Below are 20,697 nucleotides of genomic sequence, written 5' to 3' on the forward strand. Positions count from 1 at the left end.
GGGTGCTCATGTTATTTATTTACTTCATTTCTGGTTGCAGGGACTCAAGGTGGATGGCAGAGTTATAAAAGACAAGGCAAAACCAATGTACTTCACTGAACAAACCAATAAAACTAGTGAATGATTAAGTAATGACATTATAATACATCCCACAAAGATTGCAGTGTAATTTTTATATTATTATTAACCCCATTACAAAAACGTAGAAATGTTAAAGATCTTGAACAAATTTGGTATCCTTTAATTACGTGGATAGACACAAATCTTGTTTAAAGCTTAATGTAAAGGATTATTTAAATTTTCTGGTGTTAATACATTGTAAAGTTCAAGTTAATGAAAATAAAATTTAAAAGAATAAATAAACAAGTTAACAAACGTACACTGAAGTATACAGGAACTGGGGGGGGGGCGGGGAGAGCAACCACCTAAAAATTTCACAGGCAATCCAAACCTTATTTCCTACCTGTATAGAAATGTCCCTTTCCTGCAGAATCCCATTTTACTACATGGTTACTCCCTTTATGAAAATTCCCTCTCGAGCAGTCCTGTTTTCCATACTTGGAACATTTTGAGATAAGTGGCTCCTAGGCCAGGAAGGGTTTTGTAGGGAATGACCAGCACCTTGGGAATCAAGTGATAACCAGTGGAGCACCTGAAGAAGGGTGCAATCGGCAGAGCCCACCTTGCTCCCAACGTCTTACCTGACTGAAAGAGAAATGGTGACAGGAGGGAAGAGTGGATATGATGCGAACCGAGGCAGATCATGAGAGGAAGTGCATGCCCAGGGTAAGGCCGATTGTCACAGTGGGGTCAGGAAACAATTTGGCTAGGGATCCTGACGGTGTTGTGCCATCTTCTGGGCATGGAGCAGGGGGTCACTGGGGCAGTTGGGGGGGGAAGTATTTGTGAATTTCCTGCATTGTGCAGGGGGTTGGACTAGATGACCCTAGAGGTTCCTTCCAAACCTATGATTCTATAGGTTTGCAAGGTGCAAAACAGAAAAGGGGCACCGAAAGTTATTATTACTACTGAAGAAGCACGTTAAAGCAGCTCCAAGAAATGCTCTCTCCCATCTTGATTTAGCCCAGAAGAAAGCTCTCTGCCTTAGCACAGCCAATAAAAACTTAAGTGGAGCCTGCTGCATGAGACCAGTGGTCCATCTAGTCAGGCACGCAGCTTTTCAAGGGGCGGGGCGGGTAACCAGTTGCCCTGGAAGGCCAAACCGATGGCCCCCCAAAGCCAAAGCCCTCCCCAGATGCTGCCCCATAGCCTTGCTGCCCCGAGGCTTGCTGCCTCGGCCCCCTTTACACCCCACGGATGGACTGATCCTCCATGAATCTGTCGCTGCCCCGTGAAGAAATGGACTCGCAAGCCCTGCTCTCTCGGGTGCCAGCGGACGTCAGTCCCTTGTCTCAGCTTGATGTCCCCCAACCCCATTTGGCCATCATAGCTAATGGCCACACATGGACCTGCCCACCTCCATGCATCCATCTAATCCCTCTTTAAAGTCTTCCAAACCAGTGGATGTTACCTCGAATAGCAGTTTAGTCGATGCACTGATAAACAAATGTATATTCTTTTTTGTAAGTATCAAAGCAGCTTACCCAAGAAACTCGGTTGCTGCTTGTAACTGGGGACAGAGGACACTTTCAAGCGATGTTGTGTCCTCCTGCAATTCAAGTATTTCTTCTGCTTGGAGGATTGTTTGGATTAGCCAAATGGGGGCCCGTCTTGCTCTCCGCCTGAGCAGAAGCCTTTGGAGTGATGCTCTGCCCTCCCATTCTTATGGGCCACCCATCCCTCTTTCCCCCAGTGGGAGCTGCAGCAGCATAGTGCTTAAGTGGTTGGGCTGCAAATCAGCACTCTAACAACAACAACAACAACATTCAATTTATATCCCGCCCTTCAGGACAACTTAACACCCACTCAGAGCGGTTTACAAAGTGTGTTATTATTATCCCCACCACAATCACCCTGTGAGGTGGGTGGGGCTGAGAGGGCTCTGAGAGAGCTGTGACTGACCCAAGATCACCCAGCTGGCTTCAAGTGGAGGAGTGGGGAGTCCTGTTGCTCTTAACCACTACACCAAACTGGGGCCGTTTCCACACAGCTTACCTTTTGCCGGAACACAGCGTGTTCTCGTGCGAAATCATGCAATAACAGCGTGATAACAGCGTCTTCCTGGCGTGATTTTGCGCATGAAGACGCTGTGTTCTGGCAAAGGGTAAGCCATGTGGAAACGGCCTGGCTCTCTGCTGGTTCAACTCTCACCCCTGCCATGAGCTCCAGAGGCAGCCTTGGGTAAGCCCCTACTCTCAGCGCTGGCAGCATTGTGGGGATAATAAAGACACTGACGTTGTTCACTGCTTTGTGTGTGGCTCTAATCTGTCCAGAAGGGTGATATATAAAAACACAGTTGTTATTATTATTATTTATAACCCAGTTCAGTACCAGCTCATCTGCCAGGTCACGAAGTTGCGATAAAGATTTAGGGGGGGGTCGTCTTTCACTGGGTGTTTAGTTCCCCGAAGAGGTGGAAATAAAATTGATTCCGCTCATCCAATTCCTCAAGCTTCTTAAAGGAATCGATTTCCGCTCTCTCCAACCATTTGTTACGATTAGACTCCAACTTGGCCCCGAACTCTTGGTAAGATTTCCCCTGCTGAGGCCAGGTGGATTTCTGTTGCTTGCGATAGCGGGCAGGGGCCAGCCAGCCCAGAACCTTCCAAGGAAGGTCTCTGAAACTGACGCAGTGTGCGCTGCTTTGCTTGTATTCCATTGCTCTCTCATTCTGAAATCCGGTGTCATTGTGTATATTATGGTGTTTGTATTCCACTAAGCTTAAGCAGGTAAGGACGGCTATAAATGAAGTCAATAAATAATAAAGAAAGAGGGCATGCCTGCTGAATGCGACGGCCGGCACCTCCAGCCCCCTTCTGTAAGGGGGTTGCCCACCCCAGGCACAGACTCTGCTCTTCGCAAAGCTTCCTTGTTGGAGGGGGAACAAGTTGCAGAGGGAGCGAAAGAATGGCTGAGGAGCCGAGTAACTCGTTCATGGTGGTCTTACCTTGCTCGGAGCAGGCTGCTCTGGGACACTAGGTGGGGGAAGACTTGGAGAGCACGGCGACAGGGTGTGGTAACTCGGGTTGGAGTAGTAATGGGCGTAACTGGGAGGGATGTCTAGGCAGGGGGGGAAAGAGAGAGAAAGAGAGGGAGAGCAACCTTGGTGTGTTGCCCTTGAGGGGGCTCCCAACAACCAGTTTCATTAAAAAAGATAATTAACAAACAGCAAAACATCAGTGCTGCCACCAGCTAAAAGACCCACTGCATTCATCTACACTACAGCAGCAGTAAGAACTCACAGCCAGTGCCAGGAAGAAAGAAGGAGCCGTGCAAAAGAGATGGGGCAGGGGCAGGCGGGTCAACAAAAGACATCTTTCACCTGCAGTAGGCATGCCCAGGAGTGCCAGGTGCTCTGACGTGCCACAGGAGTCCCGCCCCCTCTTGCCTCAGTGACGTGGTCCTGTCCCAATTGCCCACCACCTCACACAGCACAGTCCAGCCTTTTGCAGCCGCTGAGTCTTTCGACTAATCTTTGAAGACAGCCTGACCCAGCGGGCCCTGCAAGAATCCAGCACAGGTGTGACCCCATGCACCGGTGGCCAACTCAGTCCTCTCCACTGTCTTTGAGGAAACAAAATAATCCCATTTGCTGCCAACAGAGAGGGGAAATCTGGATGGGGGCCGAATGCTTGCGTGGGGGGGGGGTGCTGAGGCAGGGGCCATGCCTTCCCACTGTGCGTTGGGTCTTTTCCTGCTCCTAGACTGCTACAACCCGCTTATGGGAGTCTGCAGATGTTGGTGGCACAAACAGCCCCCCCACAGTCATCTCACCTGGCACAGCATACTCCGAACTATCTGTCCGCCCTGTGGTGTAGGCCACAGATAGGTGCCGGTTCTCCTTGCCCTTCTGCCAGTGCCGGTAATAGAGGAAGAGTGCCAACAAGACCACCAGCAAGACAGCCATAACGATGATGCCAATCACAGTGCCCAGGCTGCTGCTGTGGCCAGCGGGCATCGCAGGAACCACAGCAAAAGGACGGTCAGAGTTTTCGACTCCTTGGGGAAGAAAAAGGCATTACAGCATCCAGCCAGGAACAGGACCAACCCCTCGAAGCGGGACAAAGATGGGAGCATTCGGGGCTTCTCCGACCAGCTTTGCAGAAGCACGTGATCCCGCCCCGCTCCCACAGCTCACCCCCCCGCCCCCGCACACCTTATGCATTGGAGAGTGATGCCGCTACGTGGTTTAGCAGAGGCCACACGTCCCCCGTCGCGCCTATGGCAAGGGAATGTGTGTGCGTAGTAAGGGCTGTGTGCATGTGTGTGTGAGTGTGTGGACACGTTCTGTTCTGCGGGAACTTTAAACCATGCCGGGAGGAAGAAGGAGACATGGACGACGTCTTAATCCTGCCCTGGTTTGTACCCAGGCCTGAGTCAGCCACGCCACTGCACCCAGCAGCTCTTGCACCCAGGTTCTGCTCACAGCCGGGGTCTGAACCATAGATTTCTGTCAGGGGAGGGGATTTGAGCCTCCCTGCTTGGGATCGTATCAAAGAAAAATCATCAAGGGAGGGAGAGAAACTGGGACACCTGGGATACTTACTGGTTTCACAGTGGGCACCGGTGAAGCCCGAGGGACACAAGCACCGCCCTGTTTCTGGATGGCACAAGGCTTCATTCCAGCACTGGCACAGGTGGGTACAGTTCTCTCCAAAGAACCCGGCCGGGCAGCCTGGACAGAAACCAGCTGGGTAAGCTTTGAGATGGCGAAGCCTCCCCCAGGCACGGGCAGTCCTCCTGCAGGGTCACGGCTGCCACCGCCCGCCTGGCCAAAGGGGTCAGAGAGCACAGCCTGCCCACAAGCCCACCCTGCCAGTCCTCTGGGCGCCAGCAGGGCCAACCGTCACCTCTGAGTCTCCCACTGTGGGCACGCCCAGTCCTAATGTCCCCTGGCAACACTGCAAGTGTGTTTGTGAGAGTGTGCATCCTGGGACTCAAACCAAGGGAGGCTTCGGCCACGCTTGTACACTGAACTGAGGAGAGACGCAGGAAAGCGCGCCTGCGTTATACAGATGCTTCTTTTTGTTTCATCTCCTCTGGCCAGATACGGCGAGAGGAACTCTCCAAACTCATTCAGGCACTACCTGGACAAACACCCTTGAACCACCGGGAAACGGAGCTCCTTTCGAGCATTGAGCTAAACTGTGCTGGAGAAAGAGATTCGGGGCTGGCTGACTCCCAGCCCTCTTTCAGCGCCAGCCCCCTCCCACCTAGGAACCCGGCACAAAATTGGGGCCAGGCGGGCAGGGTGGGGATTGTGGGGCGTGGCTCCCTCAGACCCTTCTTCAGACCTCCTCAGCCAGGACGCCTGCAAGGAAATCTTGGGCTAGCCGGCCTCCCGCAGTAGAACCCGCCTTGCAAGGTGGTTGCGAGGACAAGGGACGTGATAGGGGAAAGGAGATCCCCGGGCGCCACCCTGAGCTCCCTGGAGAAGGGGTGGGATAGAAACATGACAGGTGGCGCATGGGGAGCATGGAAAGGCTGCCATTGTGGGGGCAGAAGAGGAGAACCGCAACAAGGAAGGGATTCGGGCACCTTTCCTGTGAGGACAAGCTAAAGAGTCTGGGACTTTTCAGCTGAGGAGAAAACAAAGACAACAGCTAAGGGGGGCATGAGAGAGGTTTAGAAAATTGTGCATTAAGCAGAACCAGCAGACAAGCTTTTCCTCTCCGCCCTATAATGCCAGAACTCGGGGGCATCCAATGGCGTTGAGGGGCAACAGAGGAACGGGGAAACCTCTTTACTCAAAGAGCAATTCAGCCGGGGCTCTAGTGGTGGCCGTCAGCAGAGATGGCTTTGGAAGGAAGATTCATGCAGGTCACCAGACATGGCGAGTAAAGGGAACCTCCCCGTGCAGAGGCAGTCAACCCCTGAACCCCACTGCCCGGAGGCAGCCACGGAGGAGAGGCCTCAGCCGCTGGGCCTCCTTTGTTTGGCCCTCCCGACTACCTGGTCGGCCACTGTGTGAGGCAGGATGCTGGGCTAGATGGACCGTCGGTCGGATCCAGCCAGGCTCTTCTGTGGTGCTGAGCTGCAACGGCTGCGGCCTGTAACTCTCATCCTGACTGGGGCAAAGTGACACCCTCCTGGATTGCCTCCACTGAAGCCCCAGAGGGACTGCCAGGGCTTGGCTCATGTTGTGTCCACCCCCAGAGGGCTTTTCCGGGTGGGGGTGGGGGTTACAGAAACAGCCCGGAGAGGGAAGCGAGCGCTTCACCAGCTGCTCCTTCCATAAACGGCAGTTTATGCCCGCCACGGTGTATCCTGATGTCTGAAGGCAACCGGCCTCTATAATCCGACCGTGGTTTCTACCGCCAGCTCCTCTCCAATCGGCACAGGGGACTCCTGGCACGCCCCCTGAAGGAGCACCGCCACTTGCGTCTCAGAGCGTCACAGGTCTCCATTCAGCAGAAGCCCAAGAGCTCCAGCTCATTCATTCTCTGCGCTGCCCCCTTCCCCGCCCCCAGCTGCTTTCGTTCCAAACTTTTATTCTATTCCAGGGATTCCTCAGATAACTTGGGACTGAATAATTATAAAGTCAAAGTTTTTAGGATATTTCCTTAGGAATGGCACATCAAGTTAGGGAACCCCCTGCCCCCCTGCCCCCCCCAGTCATCTGTAGTGGTGTAAAACTCACGCCTGGAGCAGTCACTGCCTGTCCACCCCGGAGAACAATCGCAGGAGCCATCCACGGGGTGGCAAATGGAATGGTTGGCACACTTGCACGGCATAGAGCACTTCTTGCCGTAACGCCCCAGCTGGCAGGCTGCAGAGGATGGGAAGGGAAAGAAGCTGGAGAGCTCAGGAAGGAACGGGTGGCCTTCTTCAATCGGACGTTCTTATTCTCTTGGAACATACACAAGGTTGTTACTCTGCCACGGCAATACTGAGTAGCCCAGTAGAATGTGTAAATGCAAACAGAGAGATCTATTACACTTTTTGTACAGTGATCTATCATTAGTATTAAGTATCTTTACATAATCAATAAAATTACTCATGGCAGTTTTGGACATACCAGTTTTAGCATGTCCTCTTTTGCTACTTTGTCGTCTATGCAGGTGTGAGATTCCTGTTGTAAGGCCACAAATATATTAAAAGCATATTGTTTAAAATGTTGCTGTTTTAAAATGGATTCCTGCCCCAGAGTCTTTATATATGAAAGGGAGGCTGCCTCTCTTGTTTATCGTATCAACTTTAATAGAAAATGGGAGGGGGATTTCTCCAGGGAAAACAGCACCGATTCTTTTTTTAATGAAAAATTCACAGAAATCTCATCAAGAGAGGCTGGCCAGCTGCTGAGACGTTTCTGTGTGTGCCTGTGAATGATACCGGCTGGCACTCGGGGGGCGTGGCAGAGGCTGCCCCCTGCAGGTGGCACGAGGCAAGCCAGGCTTCCATTTCCTCTGCTCCCTCATTGATCATACGCCAGGGTATACAGGGAAAAGATTTGCCCTGATGCCTCGCAGGCCCAAAAGGAGAGCCACTGCACGTGTAGAAAATCAGACCACCCCACCCCCCACCCCCAGGCCTGGAAACCAAATGCCAGAAGAACCAAAGAAGGTTTGCTAATATGACCAACTGTGGTTCTGTTTCCAACTGAGATCATAGTGAAAATCAAGGAGTCTTTGGTTTTGATGAGGCAGACTTCATCCCTGCCACACCCCTCGCAGGTCTGGAAGTTCACTTACGGCGCTGGCAGGTGGGACCCCGGAAGCCTGGGGTGCAATCACAGCTCCCATCCACAGCTGAACAGGCGGCACCATTCTTGCAGGCACAAGACTGGCGGCACTGCTGCCCCCACAGGCCGGCGGCACACGCGTGGCTGCAAGAGAGGCCTGCGGGAAACAGGAAGTGAGAGGCAGGAGCTCAAGAAACCTGCTCAGCTGAATGGCAGGGTCACAGGTCATTGTCCCACAACAGGCGGCTTTGGTCAGGCCCCACCTGGCTTACTGTGTGCTGTTCTGGTGGCCCCACTTCAAAAGGGATGCGGACAAACTGGCCCGGGAGCAGAGGAGAGCAGCCAGGAGGATCAGGGGGGGGGGCCGGGGGGCCAAGCCCTAGGCGGGAAGTGCTGAGGGACTTGGTAGTGTTCGGTTTGGAGAAGAGGAGGCGGACGGGAGACGTGGTGGCTCTCGTGAAGTATTTGAAAGGCTGTCCCTTAGAGGAGGGGAGGGAGCTGTCGCTGCAGGCAGCAGAGGACAGGACTCCAAACAGTGGATTTAAACTGCAGGAGGGGAGGCGCCGGCTGGAGATCTGGAAGAACTTCGAGTTAAGAGTAATCCAGCAGTAGAATTGGCTGCCTGCGGGTGTGAAGGCTTCCCTCTCACTGGCCGTCTTCAAGGAGCAGCTGGATGAATATTTGTTGGGAATGCTTTAAGTTGCTCCCGCTTTGGGCAGGGGGTTGGACTAGATGGTCTGTAAGGCCCCTCCCAACTCTGTGATTCTTTGATAATATTTTCTAATGATATTCTTATGAATCCCTTTGAAGAAGTGGCTGCAAAATGGATAGGGGCAGTATATCTGAATGAAACAAACTCCTTTCCCCATTGTCCCTTCTTTTTTTGTTCTTTGGTCTTACAGAGGTGGCCTGGGCTGGCACATCCACCACAGCAAATGTTGCAGGGCTGGCCTGCCTGGAAACCCCATTGGCTCCAAAGATGGGGCCCTGGGCAGCCCTGGGCAGCCCTGGGCGCGGTGCTCTCTCCACTACTGACCGGTTGCCATCCCCTTACCTGTCCATCCAGGTAGGCAACGGCACTGCCCTGTCACAGGATCACAGCTGTCTGCATTTGGGCAGGTGCACTTTCTGCTACAACCGACGCCATAGAACCAATTCTGAGGGGGTAAAAAGGTAGAAAGTTCTTTGATCAGCAGCAATGACAATGCTAGGAAGAAACGTTCTGTAACCTTCGTGTTAATAAGAAAACCAACAATCCACTCCCCACCCCCCACCCTGCCGCTTTCTAGTCCCTCCAGTTGCCAAGGCTGGAGATCACCCAGCCGGATTCTGCCGAGAGGTGCTGTGCACTCTGGCCATGTGACCAGGCCATGCGGGGACCGCCCTGCTCTTCATTTCCATAGGAGAGCCAAAAGGTAGCCCGAGGGGTCTGCCTGCACGGCCACTCTGTTGCCCCCTGGGAAGTTCTCACCAGGCCCATGTTCAAAGACGGACTGTTGCGTATTATTCTCTCTCCATGACCTGAGGAGTGTGCACAGCACATGGAAAGAGGAGAGCAAACAGAAGCCTGTCGACAGTTCTTTAACTGAAATGGAATCCGGTCGCTCGGGAGCATGCCTAGAAGGAGTTCAGTGCTTTTTAATCTTTCTTTTTAACCAGCAACTTACCGGGCACGGTTCCTCACACCGGCTGCCATGCCATCCTGAGGCGCATGAGCACACCCCACTGACAGGGCTGCAGGCAGCACCGTTGGCACACCGGCAGGTCCCATTGCACCCAGCGCCCCAGGTGCCCGTGGGGCAGGGGACAGAACAGTCCACTCCATGCCACCCTGGAGGAGGAGGAGGAGGAGGAGGAGGCACAGATCAGCAGGGAAGGGGCATTCCAATTAACACCCAGCATCCAGTTTTTGGGACACAGTATCATGTCCCAGCATGCGCTCTGTACCCAAAGACCACCGCGGCATTATCTTCTACCTTCTTTGCAGACACAGGTCCCATCGATGGGGGAGCAGGCAAAGGCATGTTTCTGGCAGGTGCATCGCATGGAACAGTTCGCACCATAAGTATGGGTCGGGCACTGGCTGGAGCAGTGGTCACCCTGTGAAGCAGAGCAAGGCAGGAGATGAGGAGGAGCTGCAGCTCAGGCCCAGCCGGGGAGGTGGTTCTCTTGGGAGGAGGTGGTAAAGCAGTCCCCCGAGAATTCTCCCAAGCAGGGGGCATCCATCTCACTGAGGCAGGACTGACCAAGCCTGCACAGAAATCCTGTCGCACACTTTCTACCTGCTCTATCTTGTACGGACGCAGCAGCGGCAACGAGGGGACAGAATAATGGCTCCCTGAGCCAATTCTGCTTGCCGAAAGTTGCCACACATGCAACACAGGGAAATCCAAGAGCAGTGTGGGGTGCAGCTCCCCTTCCGAGGCAGCCAGCTCCCAGCATGTGGAACGTGTATCTCTAGCCACAAGGCCGGCACTCCCCCAACAGGTATGTGTCCTAACGTTGTGACAGAGGGGCCCCAAGGAACATCCAGAGCCCTGAGCATTGACATACCACGTAGCCTGCTGCACAAACGCACAGCCCAGTCTCGCTGTCACATGTCCCCCCATTCAGACACAAACAGGGATCCCGGCAACTGACTCCGTGATATCCGTGGGGGCAGGTCTCGTTGCACGAAAGCCCGGCCCAGCCTGGTTTGCAGGTGCATTCTCCCGTTAGCGGGTGGCAGCTGGAGAGGGGAGCAAAGAGACACACCACAAGCTGCTTAGGATGGCTCTCACAGACCACTGGACGGAGGCCTGCCAAGAGGCTGCTGCTGCCCAAGGCAAAGGGCAAAACCAAATCAAGCCAAGCTCCTTCGTGTTTTGCCGGCGGCTGCTCTTCTCGATGCGCCACCTCTTCTTCACAGCACCTGCCAATGCTCCAGCCTTTGAAAGGTGAGGCCCCATCCAGTCGCATCACCAGTTTCCTCCGTGCCTCTGATGAAGCGGACGCCAGCCCACCACACTTGCCCGGTAACTGGGACACAGCAGTTCCTGCAAACAGCCTTTCCCCACAAGTGGCCCAAGGCTATTGACAAGTCATGCTGCATTACGGACATTAAAAACTTGCAGTTACAGTCAGATGTGAGGTGGAACATGCCTGTCACATCCGGTCTACAGTCATCACTCCATCAGTTACCTGTGAGCTCCCAGCTTCAGTCCAAGGCTCCTGTTTATCACCCACAAAGCCCTTCATGGCCTTGGACCCCCTAACCCACGTGGCCACTTTTTCTGCTGTGCTGGAACGTCCTGCCTGAGGAAGGACACTTGCAGATTGTGCAAAACAGACATGTTCAGGAGGCAGGGATCCCAGGTCCCCCGATGGGGGTGGGGGATCCCCTGCTCGCACCTTCCACCCTCACCCCCACTCACCTGGCCAGTGCAGGTGGGGGGTAAGGTGGGGGAAACTGGCCTCCGGGCACGATCCTGAGGATGCGCAACAACAGCACTCCCGGGAGTGACGTCATCGTGCAGGGTCCGAAAGCGCTCCTGTGCTTTGCGGTGGGCCGATTTGGGCCCTAAATCAGCCCACTGCAAAGCACCTTGCGCAGCGGCATCACGTCGTGGAAGAATAAGCTGAGTGCTGGGTCCCCTCCTCCTGCCCTGTCAGGCAGGCCTTCTGTCTAACGTGAGTGAGGCTACAGCAGAGTGGAGCAGGTCAGGAAGACTCTTTTTGAAAACAACTGGACTGCAATCCATTGCAATGTTTACTGTATGCACCTCATTGCTTTCTCTGCACATCTTCTGCCTTCGCCACCTACTTTCCTCATTATGGTACTCTGTATCTTAGACAGTTTTTTATATGCATGGTTTCCAGTTCTGCAATCCTGGGCCTATTGCATTGGATACTGAATGCCTTGTGCTACTTGACTGAATTGAGTTCTACAGTTTGTTTCTTTGTAGATGGGCTACAAAGACAGTCAATAAAAGAAGACGCCCAGGCCGACCCACCTCTGTGTGTGCTGAGGATCACAGAGGCACGGCAAATTGCAAGCAAGGCCATAGAGGCCTGCCAAGCACTTGCGCTCCTCGCAGCGGCTGCCGTAGTAACCGGCTTCACACAGACAGGCGCCGTTGATGTGGAAGCAGTGGCCGCCATTAGTGCAGTCACAGGTCTGGCTGCAATCCTGCCCGTACTTGCCAATGGGACACTCCTCGCGGCATCTTTGTGGGTAGAGAGGGAAGAAAGAAGTAAAAGCCGATGAGACTGGATCGATAAGATTTGGGTTTCAGCAGCAATGGCTGTTTCTTAAAAAAAAAACAGCCATAAAAGGAAAGGTGGATTTAATCCTGTGGAGAAATGCCCTCCTCCCCGGAACAGCCTTTGGCTCGGCCTCCTGCCATTTTGGGTTGGTGCTCACCACCCCATCTCAAAACCCCAAAGGGGCCCCAGGCTGAATGAGGTTGAAGATGGCTGCTCTTGGTTATGCTCCTGAGTTTGGCGAAGTAGGATGTTGGCTACCTACCCCCCAGCCTGCTGCCAGCTCGCCCCCAAAAGGGACAGAAGCTGCTAAGAGCTGCAGGGCTAGAAAGTAAACTCTTCCTTTGGGGGCAGGAAGATCTAAATAACCTTCTAGGTGGGGTGGACTCCCCAAGGTAGATTATAAATTTTCAGGACCCAAGGATAAAGCTCTCTTCCGTTTGGGGGAAGCCCTCTGGGTGGGCACACACCATGGTGGGCTAAGCATTTACCCAGGGGCTCCATGCTGTTCACCCAGCAAGGACGATAGAGAGAAGTCCCAACCAGCAGATAATGATGAACTTTCAGCCGCCGGAGCTCCAGGTAAAGCTAGCCTGTCCTCTTTAAACCTCATTAGGCATAGAACCACTGTAGGGTAGGGAAGGGGAATTGAGCATTTTCTCTTTTTCTTTGTAAACTTGTAAACTTGTTTATGTTTTGAACTAGAGGTTGCCAGCCCTGTGCCTCGCCACATTTGTGATATTTAACAGTAGTACGAAGACTGAATGAGCAGTCCTGCCTCCAGCCAAGAGCTGCTGCAAGAGCAAGGGCAGCCACCCCTCTTTGACAACCTGCAGCCAAAATTAGGTTTCTAACAAATGTCACACCCAGCCTTTTCCTCCAGCCTTCTGAAGCGGGTCTCCCCGGGAGGGGGTGTAGCTGGCCCAAGGTCACCGTGGCAGAGGTTGGGTTTCACCTGGGCCTGCAAGAGCTAGACAGACACTGTAACCACTACGCCCACTAGCTGCGATAGCTCAGGGAGGTCCTTAAATCCCCCTCGTTTTGGAAAGAAGGGGACACGTGCCACCCTCTCTTTGTGCTGCCTTTGTCTGCAATAGGAACCACAGAGTGGTGCACAGCCTTCTCCTCTCCTCCACAACAACCCTGTGAGATGGGCCTGGCCCACTTCCTTTGTTTCTTCAGCTGGGGCTCCTCCTGAACATCTTTTATGGCATTTATGTGACCCAGGAGCAGAGATCTGGGTAAGAGAACTCCCTCCGGCATAGTTAGGAGGAGGGAGACACGGAGAGCCCATAGGGGTACCCAGTGACCCGGCTGGGGACTGAACCAGGGATCTTCTGCGTGCAGCAGAGCTCCAGAATTTCTAGGCTGGCTTCTCCCAGATGGTATCATCACCGTCATCATCAATATATCTAATTCTCAACGTGGCCAAAGCTGAGGATACTTAGATCAGGCAATAGGAGCCATGAATGGACAGGACAGATCTTCATGAAGACCTGAAAAAAGCTCAAATCTAAAATCTAAACATGTTTTTTTGAGGAAAGGGGGAGGGGCAGGGCCCTTTCCAGGGCTGTTTTGGCCTTTGAGTGAGGACTCTTCGGGACGAGGCCCAGCCAGCAGCAGCCACTGGATGACCATGTGGCCATGTGGGTAGAGGGTCCAAGGCCACTTGCAGGCCCGAGTGGGGCAAATGCTGTTCGACAGCGGTTTCCCCACAAACGCCAGTGTGGTGCAGTGGAGAGAGGTCCAGACCAGGCTCTGGGGACCCCACTCTGCCATGAAGGCTCACTGGTGATGGGTGACCTTGGGCCAGTTATACACCCTCGGCCTAACTGACCTCACAAGCAGGGGCAGACTGGCCAATAAGAGCACTGGGGGGCCTTCCGGAGAGCCAGCGGCCTCCCTCCACCCTGCGAAGGTCTTGATTGGCAAATCCTTCCAGTTAGAGGGGGGGGTGTTGCTCTCTCAATCTGTTCATCCATATTCGAAGCAAACGACCAACCGCCTTGGGGAGAAGGCTCTGATGTGGGCTTGCCGGGAAGAGGCCGTGGGGGGTCACTCAGTGGTACGGTAATCCGCCGGTGGCAGAAGGTGGGAATCAGCCGGGCCAGGAGATGCTTGTGAGGCTTCTGTCCATTCTCAGAAGTGGCTGGATCCAACCCTCTCTCCTCCCGGGAGCCTCCCTCTCGCCTCTGTGCTGGAGGAGGCCTTCTTAGGACGAAGAGACCCTTTCAGCTCTGCTGGGTGGGTGGAGGAAGGCTTCCAAATGGACAACGGGGCACACTTCTCCAGCAGCTCGCCCAACGAGACCACCCCCCTTTCCCATGGCTTCTACTCACCGTTCTCCAATGTAGCCTGGTGCGCACTGGCACTGCCCGCTGACGGGGTCACATCGGCCCCCATTGTGGCAGTGGCACTCCCCTTGGCAGCTAGAGCCAAAGTGCCTTGCAGGGCATGGGATGGAGCAGATGGCACCCTGTGGGCAAAAGGAAGACACGCAGGGCTTTCCGGGGCCTGTCACCCAAATCCCAGTCAGAATCCTGCCCCACTCCACGACCATCTTTCATACCCACTTTTCCACTCCACCTTAGACAACCCTTTTAAATTCAGTGGACTTCCCCAGCCTTAGACAAATGGAAATGGGCCCAGGAGGGGCCAATTTGCAGATGAACACAGCTGCAGAACTGATTCTGGGAGGCTGGACTTTTTCTGGGAGCTTAAAAACTTCAGGAATCCCGCAGTGCACGCCATCATGCAATAGCCGTCCCGCTGTTGACCTGAAGACACCAGCAGGCCATGGAATGCCCTTGGGGTGTAGATTGAGGTGTGTGTGTGAGTGCGTGCGAGTGGCCCTAGAGTCTGCAGCGGGGGGGGGGATTTGGGCACCAAACGTACCATCCATCCAGGAGGGCAGGCACAGCTGCTGGAGTTTGGGGGGTGGCAGATGCCCCCATTCTGGCAAAGGCAGTGAGCTGGGCACTGAAATCCACCAGTGTCATTGAGGCAAGGAACTTCACAACTGGAAGAGATGGGAAATGGACCATCAGTTGTCGCGCACCGAGACAAGGACAGGCTCAAGCCCCGCTGCCCCATTCCATCGCTCGGTGTGAGCTTCCTTCCCTGAAGGATGACCCCTCACCAATCCAAGGCCCAAAGCAGGATCAAATAAGGCATCCTGCATCGAGGGGCCTTCGGAAACCCAGGCTGAAACTGGCACCCGGGATTTATCGAGCCCTGCTCTCGCAAGCTAGAGTTTCAAGGCTTCCTCTGCACCGGCACCTCTGTACGGCTTGAAGCAGATGCCCGCCACTTAACTCGAGTGAAGTTCCTTCAAAAGACAAGGGAAGTCTGGGTCCAGGTGCCCGTGCTGGGGCGACAGCAGGATCGCTCTCTCTCGCACACTCAACCCCGCCCTTCCTCCAAGGATGCCCGATGTGGCACACATAGAGCTCCCTTTTCCATTTCTCTCAGCAGATCAGCCAGGGAGATTATAACTGGCTCCTTCACACGCAGCAAGTTCTGAGGCAGAGTGGGAAGCTGAACCTTGGCCTCCGGATCTAAGTCCAACACTGTAACCACTATCCCCCTCAGGCACACACGGTCAAGAGCATCCCTCTCGTGACAACACCTGTGCCCGGGGGGGGGGGGTTCTGGGGAAAGAGGTGGCGGAACTCTCAAGAGGGAAGAAACACACGGGACTCTTTGAAATAATATTATTTTCACGCACTACTGCTGAGTATTTTCAAGAGGTGCCAGAACTCTGTTCCACTGCATTCCCGCTGAAAAAAAAAAGCCCGGCATGTGCCTGACGGGACCTATCTGGGTTCCACAGGAAACGCAAGACGGAATTGTTTCAACAGGTTTTTAACCAGCCCTGATATATCATGGAATCTTTGCCACCTGGTTGTAGTTGCAGGACCCCTTAATTGTAGTGTTTGTTTTTAATTAATATATAATATTTATTGTTATTTAAAATTGTTTTTAATGTTGTAAACTGCTTCGGGCTTCATTTGAGGGTATAAATGAAGTAAATAAATAAAATGAAACACTAAATACTTCAAAAGGAACAGAACGAATGCCAAGTATGGATCATAAAAGGTACATTTGACTTTCAGGGTCTGCTTTTCAGTCATTTTGTTAGTTTTTGAAAATGCTGGAGAAATGGAGAAACAACCGCATTTGTCCCCTCCACGGGAACCTGATTTTATAAACATTCTATAGGAACTTGATGGTTCTGAACCCAAGACAATCCAGCCTTTTCCATCTGCAGTGGAAGTGCTCACCTACCCCAAAGTTTTGGGAAATGACGGCTAATATAAAGTTCAGGCATACATCTGCTGTACACACTAGAAGTATTTCTCCTTCATTATATATTAGAGTTCCAAATGGTTTGGGGGTTCTTCTATTGAACGTTCGCCTGCAGCTTGTTTGATCTTTGCCAGCACCCTCACTCTCCAGAGAGGGAACGGATTGATAACGCAACTGAACCGCACAAATTCACCAGGCTTATGGCTTTTCAGAAATTTAAGGGTATGTATCAAATAGATGAACGTTGGAACTCTATGATTCAACATATGGAATGTTGTATGAAAATTTGTTTCTTTAATATGTCTGTTATGATTGCATTTATTTATTACATTTTTTAAAAAAACCGGTACGTTCCATTGACTTGTTACTACTATGTACACCCTCCAAATCAGCCTGTTTTTCCCAGCCTGGATCAGAATCAGCATAGATCCCTAAGAAGAAAAAGTCTTGTGTTGTGCCCAATTTCGGCCTCAGTTGAATGAAGCCACATGATACAGTGGGCTGGTACCAGATGGCGACCACCTGGAATCCCCACAGGTGCCCCTTTGAGATTTTGGAGGAATGCCAGAAAGCCCCCCCCTCCAGAGAAGCCAGTCCCCTGCCCCCCAAATGCCCCCTTCCCAATGGCTTTGTTCACCCTTTCCTCTACTCACTGCGGCCCAGTGAATCCCAGGGGGCACAGGCAGGCCCCTGTAATCCGGTCGCAGGATGCAGAATTCTCACAGTGGCAGCCTAGCGAGCAGGCTTGGCCGTATGTTCCGGGGGCACAGGCTTCTTGGCACAGAGGGTCCCTGTACCCTGGTGGGCAAATGCAGGCTCCAGTCACAGGGTCACAAGTGCCTCCATTCACACATGCACAGGAGTTCTTGCAATCAGGCCCCCAAAAGAGGTTATTACACTCTGGATATATGAGAGAGAGAACATGAACGCGCAGAGGTTAGAAAGCGCAGGATGCCTGTAGCATCTGCTTGTCATAGCAGCACTAGCGACTCCCATGGAGGTGGGAACTTTTGAGCTGTTGCATATCACAGGTTTTAATATGGGGCAGGGGTACCCTTGTCAGGGCCATTTCCCTGCAGCTGCCACTGCTGAGATTCTGGTTCTGCTCCGAGCTCCGAAAGGCGATGGCTTCAGCCACATGACTGCCCAGGGGAGGCAGCTCAGGGACTCAGCTGCTGCCCAATGCGAAGCAGTTGGCCAGAGACCCGGCCTGCACACTCCCCCTCCGAGTGCGTTCTGCGTCAGGCTGCAGGCACACAGCAGACAGCGGTTGGGCAAGGGACTGTTGGAAGGGCGCGCCCAGGTTACTGCCTTGCTATGACACTTCACCTAAGTTAGCTATGCAAGAGTTTTCCAATTTGCGTGGTGAATATTGGGTTTTACACTCTGTGAATACTGGTAGCCTGCTCAAAAGGGAGGCAGTTTCCCTTTTGAATCAGAATCAAAGACTACATACTATACTCTTAATCAAGCTCAACTATATAGTTCTACTTATTTCTAAAAAGACCCTTAATTCTAAGTATATGAGCCACATAGAGTTCTTTATAACACAACAGTGCTATAAAAACATGGGTCAAATCTAAATATAAGACAATATTTCTTAAATATCTAAATATAAGACAATATTTCTAAATATATTTCAGTCTGTTAGACTTCAGGTTTCGAGCTTGCATGCCTGAAAATCTCCACATAAGAAACTGCCATGACCCTCGTCGTCATGTGGCGATGGTCTGGGCAGAAACCCCAGAGATTCCAGAATGCTTCTTGACAGCCCAAGCAGGGATCCCGGGGTGCTGTGACCGGGGGGGGGGGGGAGGCAGTGGACGACTTACCTTTTGTGCACGTGCAAAGTACGCATTGTTTGCACACCCTCTTGTCACGTTGTAAGACAACATCATTTTCCAGCATGACGGGAGAGCAGTGGGTTGCCCTAAAACCCAATTCATTTAAAAATCATCTCCAAACGGATGACTGTTAATGAATTGGGCCTCAGCATGACCCAGAGCGTTCCTGTTGTGCCAGAAAATAATGTCACTTTCCTGATGGATGTGTGTGTGTGTCTCACATGTGGGGACAGAGGAACCCCTGCCTTAGATAGGGGGCTGGCAAGCCTAGTTCTGACAGTCAGAAGACAGAGAACAACAACTAAAACAGCATAGTAGACCACACACTGAACATGAGTCAGCAGTGTGATGTGGTAGCTAAAAAGGCAAATGCGGTTTGGGGCTGTATCAACAGAAGCATGGTGTCCACCTCATGAGAAGTGATGGTATCGCTCTACTCTGCTCTGGTTAGACCTCACCTAGAGTATTGTGTTCATTTTTGGGCACCACAATTTCAGAAGGCTATAGAGAAGCTGGAACGTGTCCAGAGGAGGGCAACGAAGATGGGGAGGGGTCTGGAGACCAAGTCCTATGAGGAAAGGCTGAAGGAGCTGGGTATGTTTAGCCTGAAGGAGCTGGGTATGTCTAGCTTGGAAAGGAGGCAACTGAGGGGCAATATGATAGCCCTCTTCAACTATCTGAAGGGATGGACAGTAGGATTTGAGTCCTGTGGACCCTGAGAGACCAACTAGATTTTCAGAGTGTAAGCTTTTGAGAGTCAGAGCTCCCTTCTTTCGACTTCAACTCTGAAAACCTTGTTGGTCTCTAAGGTGCCCCGGGACTCAAGTCCTGCTGTTCTACTACAGACCAACATGGCTCCCACCTACACTGTCCTCATAGAGGATGGGGCGGAGTTGTTTTCCGTTGCTTCAGAGATGTTTTCTGTTGCTTTAACCAATGGGTTAAAATTAAATCAAAAGAGTTTTTGGCTAAACATTAGGAGGAATTCCTGAATAGACTGCTTCCTCAGTGGACAGGCTTCCTTGGGAGGTGGTGGGGGGTCTCCTTTGGAGGTTTCTAAGCAGAGGCCGGAGGGTCACCTGACAGCAAGGCTGATTCTGTGACTCAGTATGACCCTAGGCAGATCATGAAGGATGAGCTCGGGCTTGCCTCTCACAGCCCTTTCTTTGTGCCCAGGGTAAAGCCAATGACCACTTTGGGGTCAGGAAGGAATTTTCCTCCTAGCCAGATTGGCCAGAGATCCTGGAGGTTTTTGGCCTTCCTCTGGGCACAGAACAGGAGTCATCGAAGCGGGGATAGGTGTGAATTTTTTGCATTGTGCAGGGGCCGGACTAGATGACCCGTGGGGTCCTTCCAGCTCTGTTTCTATTTGAAACCCTTTTATGGATGCTTATGTGTGGATTTCTCAAAACTGTTGTTATATTTTTATTTCTCTTTTGTATAAGGCTTGGTTTAATTTTTTCTCCTTTTTTCCTTTTCAAATTAAGAAAAGTTAAAAGCCCCTCAGTGTGTGCAAGAGCTCTTTCCCTCAGCGTGCAGCGTGGCCTGTCCTCTCCTGCTTCTGTCCTGGACTGAGGGTGAGTGACCCCCCCTGCCCCCTCCTTCCCAGCAGCAATGACGGGGGGGGGCTGAAGTTTTCCCAGGCACCACCACTTAGTCGGCGGGGGTGGGGGGTGGGGCGGGGGGGAGCTGAGTCTTCTTTAAAGGGACTTCTCTGCCATCGGTTTTCTGTCCCCGTTTGAGCTTCGCTTTCCACTGCTGGCTGCCAAGTCCTTCAGCTCTGCTGCTCGCTCCCCTTTGGACTGCTCTTTCCCATCCCTCCCATCAGGCCCCTTCGCCCTTTGGCTCTTCACAGCAACGTTTCTGTTGGTGTATAGGGATGAGAGAACGCATAACTGTCACAGGACAGCGCTGGAGCTACTATCAGGCAAACTAAAAATAAACACTTTTGCAGTTGCTCATCCAACTTCCTGCTGCTTGCATTCCACTTCTTAGTAGCCAGGAAAGCAGACCCCACTCTTCTCTCCCAATCCCACTTGAATGGCTTAAATTAGGAGGGATTCCCACCGTTCAGCAGCCCCCAGCGACAGCTCTTGCAAGAATGCTCTTGAGTGGCTCCCGGGTGGTCTTGGGCTCCACAAAACAGATGAACTTAGAAGGCCTCCCATCTTCCCGGCATCCCCCTTTTGGGTACTCAGACGAAATAAGCTTCTTTGCAGCCCAGCTGAGGCAGCCGGCCCTCTGCCCCCGGAAGTGCTTCTTCCCAGCTAGCGACCCTCCTGCCTGGGTGGGAGGGTGTGAAAACCTGACACCTCCTCCTGACCTTGTGAACTGGGGAGGAGGGAGGAGGGGGGTCGGCCAGGGGCATGAAACCTGCCAGATCTCTCAGTGGCCCCAGGGAAAGCCAAAGGAGTGACCAGGCAGTCAGCAAACTGAACCCTGGTGGAGGCGTCCTCCATTCTGCTCCAAGCAAATGGAGCAGAAAGGCTGGGAAAGCCCCCC

The 20,697-nt window shown here is 52.7% G+C and overlaps 1 protein-coding gene across 2 annotated transcripts in view; it reads right to left on the reverse strand.

The window, feature by feature from the left end:
* PEAR1 (platelet endothelial aggregation receptor 1) overlaps nucleotides 1–20,697 on the reverse strand; it is an 85,958-nt gene that overhangs the window by 5,797 nt on the left and 59,464 nt on the right. For both annotated transcript variants that reach the window (XM_054999439.1, XM_054999430.1), the window contains exons 6-18: nucleotides 17,005–17,251; nucleotides 14,939–15,062; nucleotides 14,383–14,519; nucleotides 11,794–12,006; nucleotides 10,355–10,529; nucleotides 9,778–9,901; nucleotides 9,469–9,632; nucleotides 8,856–8,958; nucleotides 7,812–7,958; nucleotides 6,761–6,889; nucleotides 4,667–4,795; nucleotides 3,895–4,119; nucleotides 3,068–3,180 (exon numbers count right to left, since the gene is read on the reverse strand). In XM_054999439.1, coding sequence (XP_054855414.1) covers nucleotides 3,068–3,180; nucleotides 3,895–4,119; nucleotides 4,667–4,795; nucleotides 6,761–6,889; nucleotides 7,812–7,958; nucleotides 8,856–8,958; nucleotides 9,469–9,632; nucleotides 9,778–9,901; nucleotides 10,355–10,529; nucleotides 11,794–12,006; nucleotides 14,383–14,519; nucleotides 14,939–15,062; nucleotides 17,005–17,251 — 2,030 coding nt within the window. The remainder of the gene's footprint in view (nucleotides 1–3,067; nucleotides 3,181–3,894; nucleotides 4,120–4,666; nucleotides 4,796–6,760; nucleotides 6,890–7,811; nucleotides 7,959–8,855; nucleotides 8,959–9,468; nucleotides 9,633–9,777; nucleotides 9,902–10,354; nucleotides 10,530–11,793; nucleotides 12,007–14,382; nucleotides 14,520–14,938; nucleotides 15,063–17,004; nucleotides 17,252–20,697) is intronic.

Source organism: Eublepharis macularius, chromosome 1 (genome assembly GCF_028583425.1).
Source record: "Eublepharis macularius isolate TG4126 chromosome 1, MPM_Emac_v1.0, whole genome shotgun sequence".
NCBI classification, from domain to species: domain Eukaryota; kingdom Metazoa; phylum Chordata; class Lepidosauria; order Squamata; family Eublepharidae; genus Eublepharis; species Eublepharis macularius.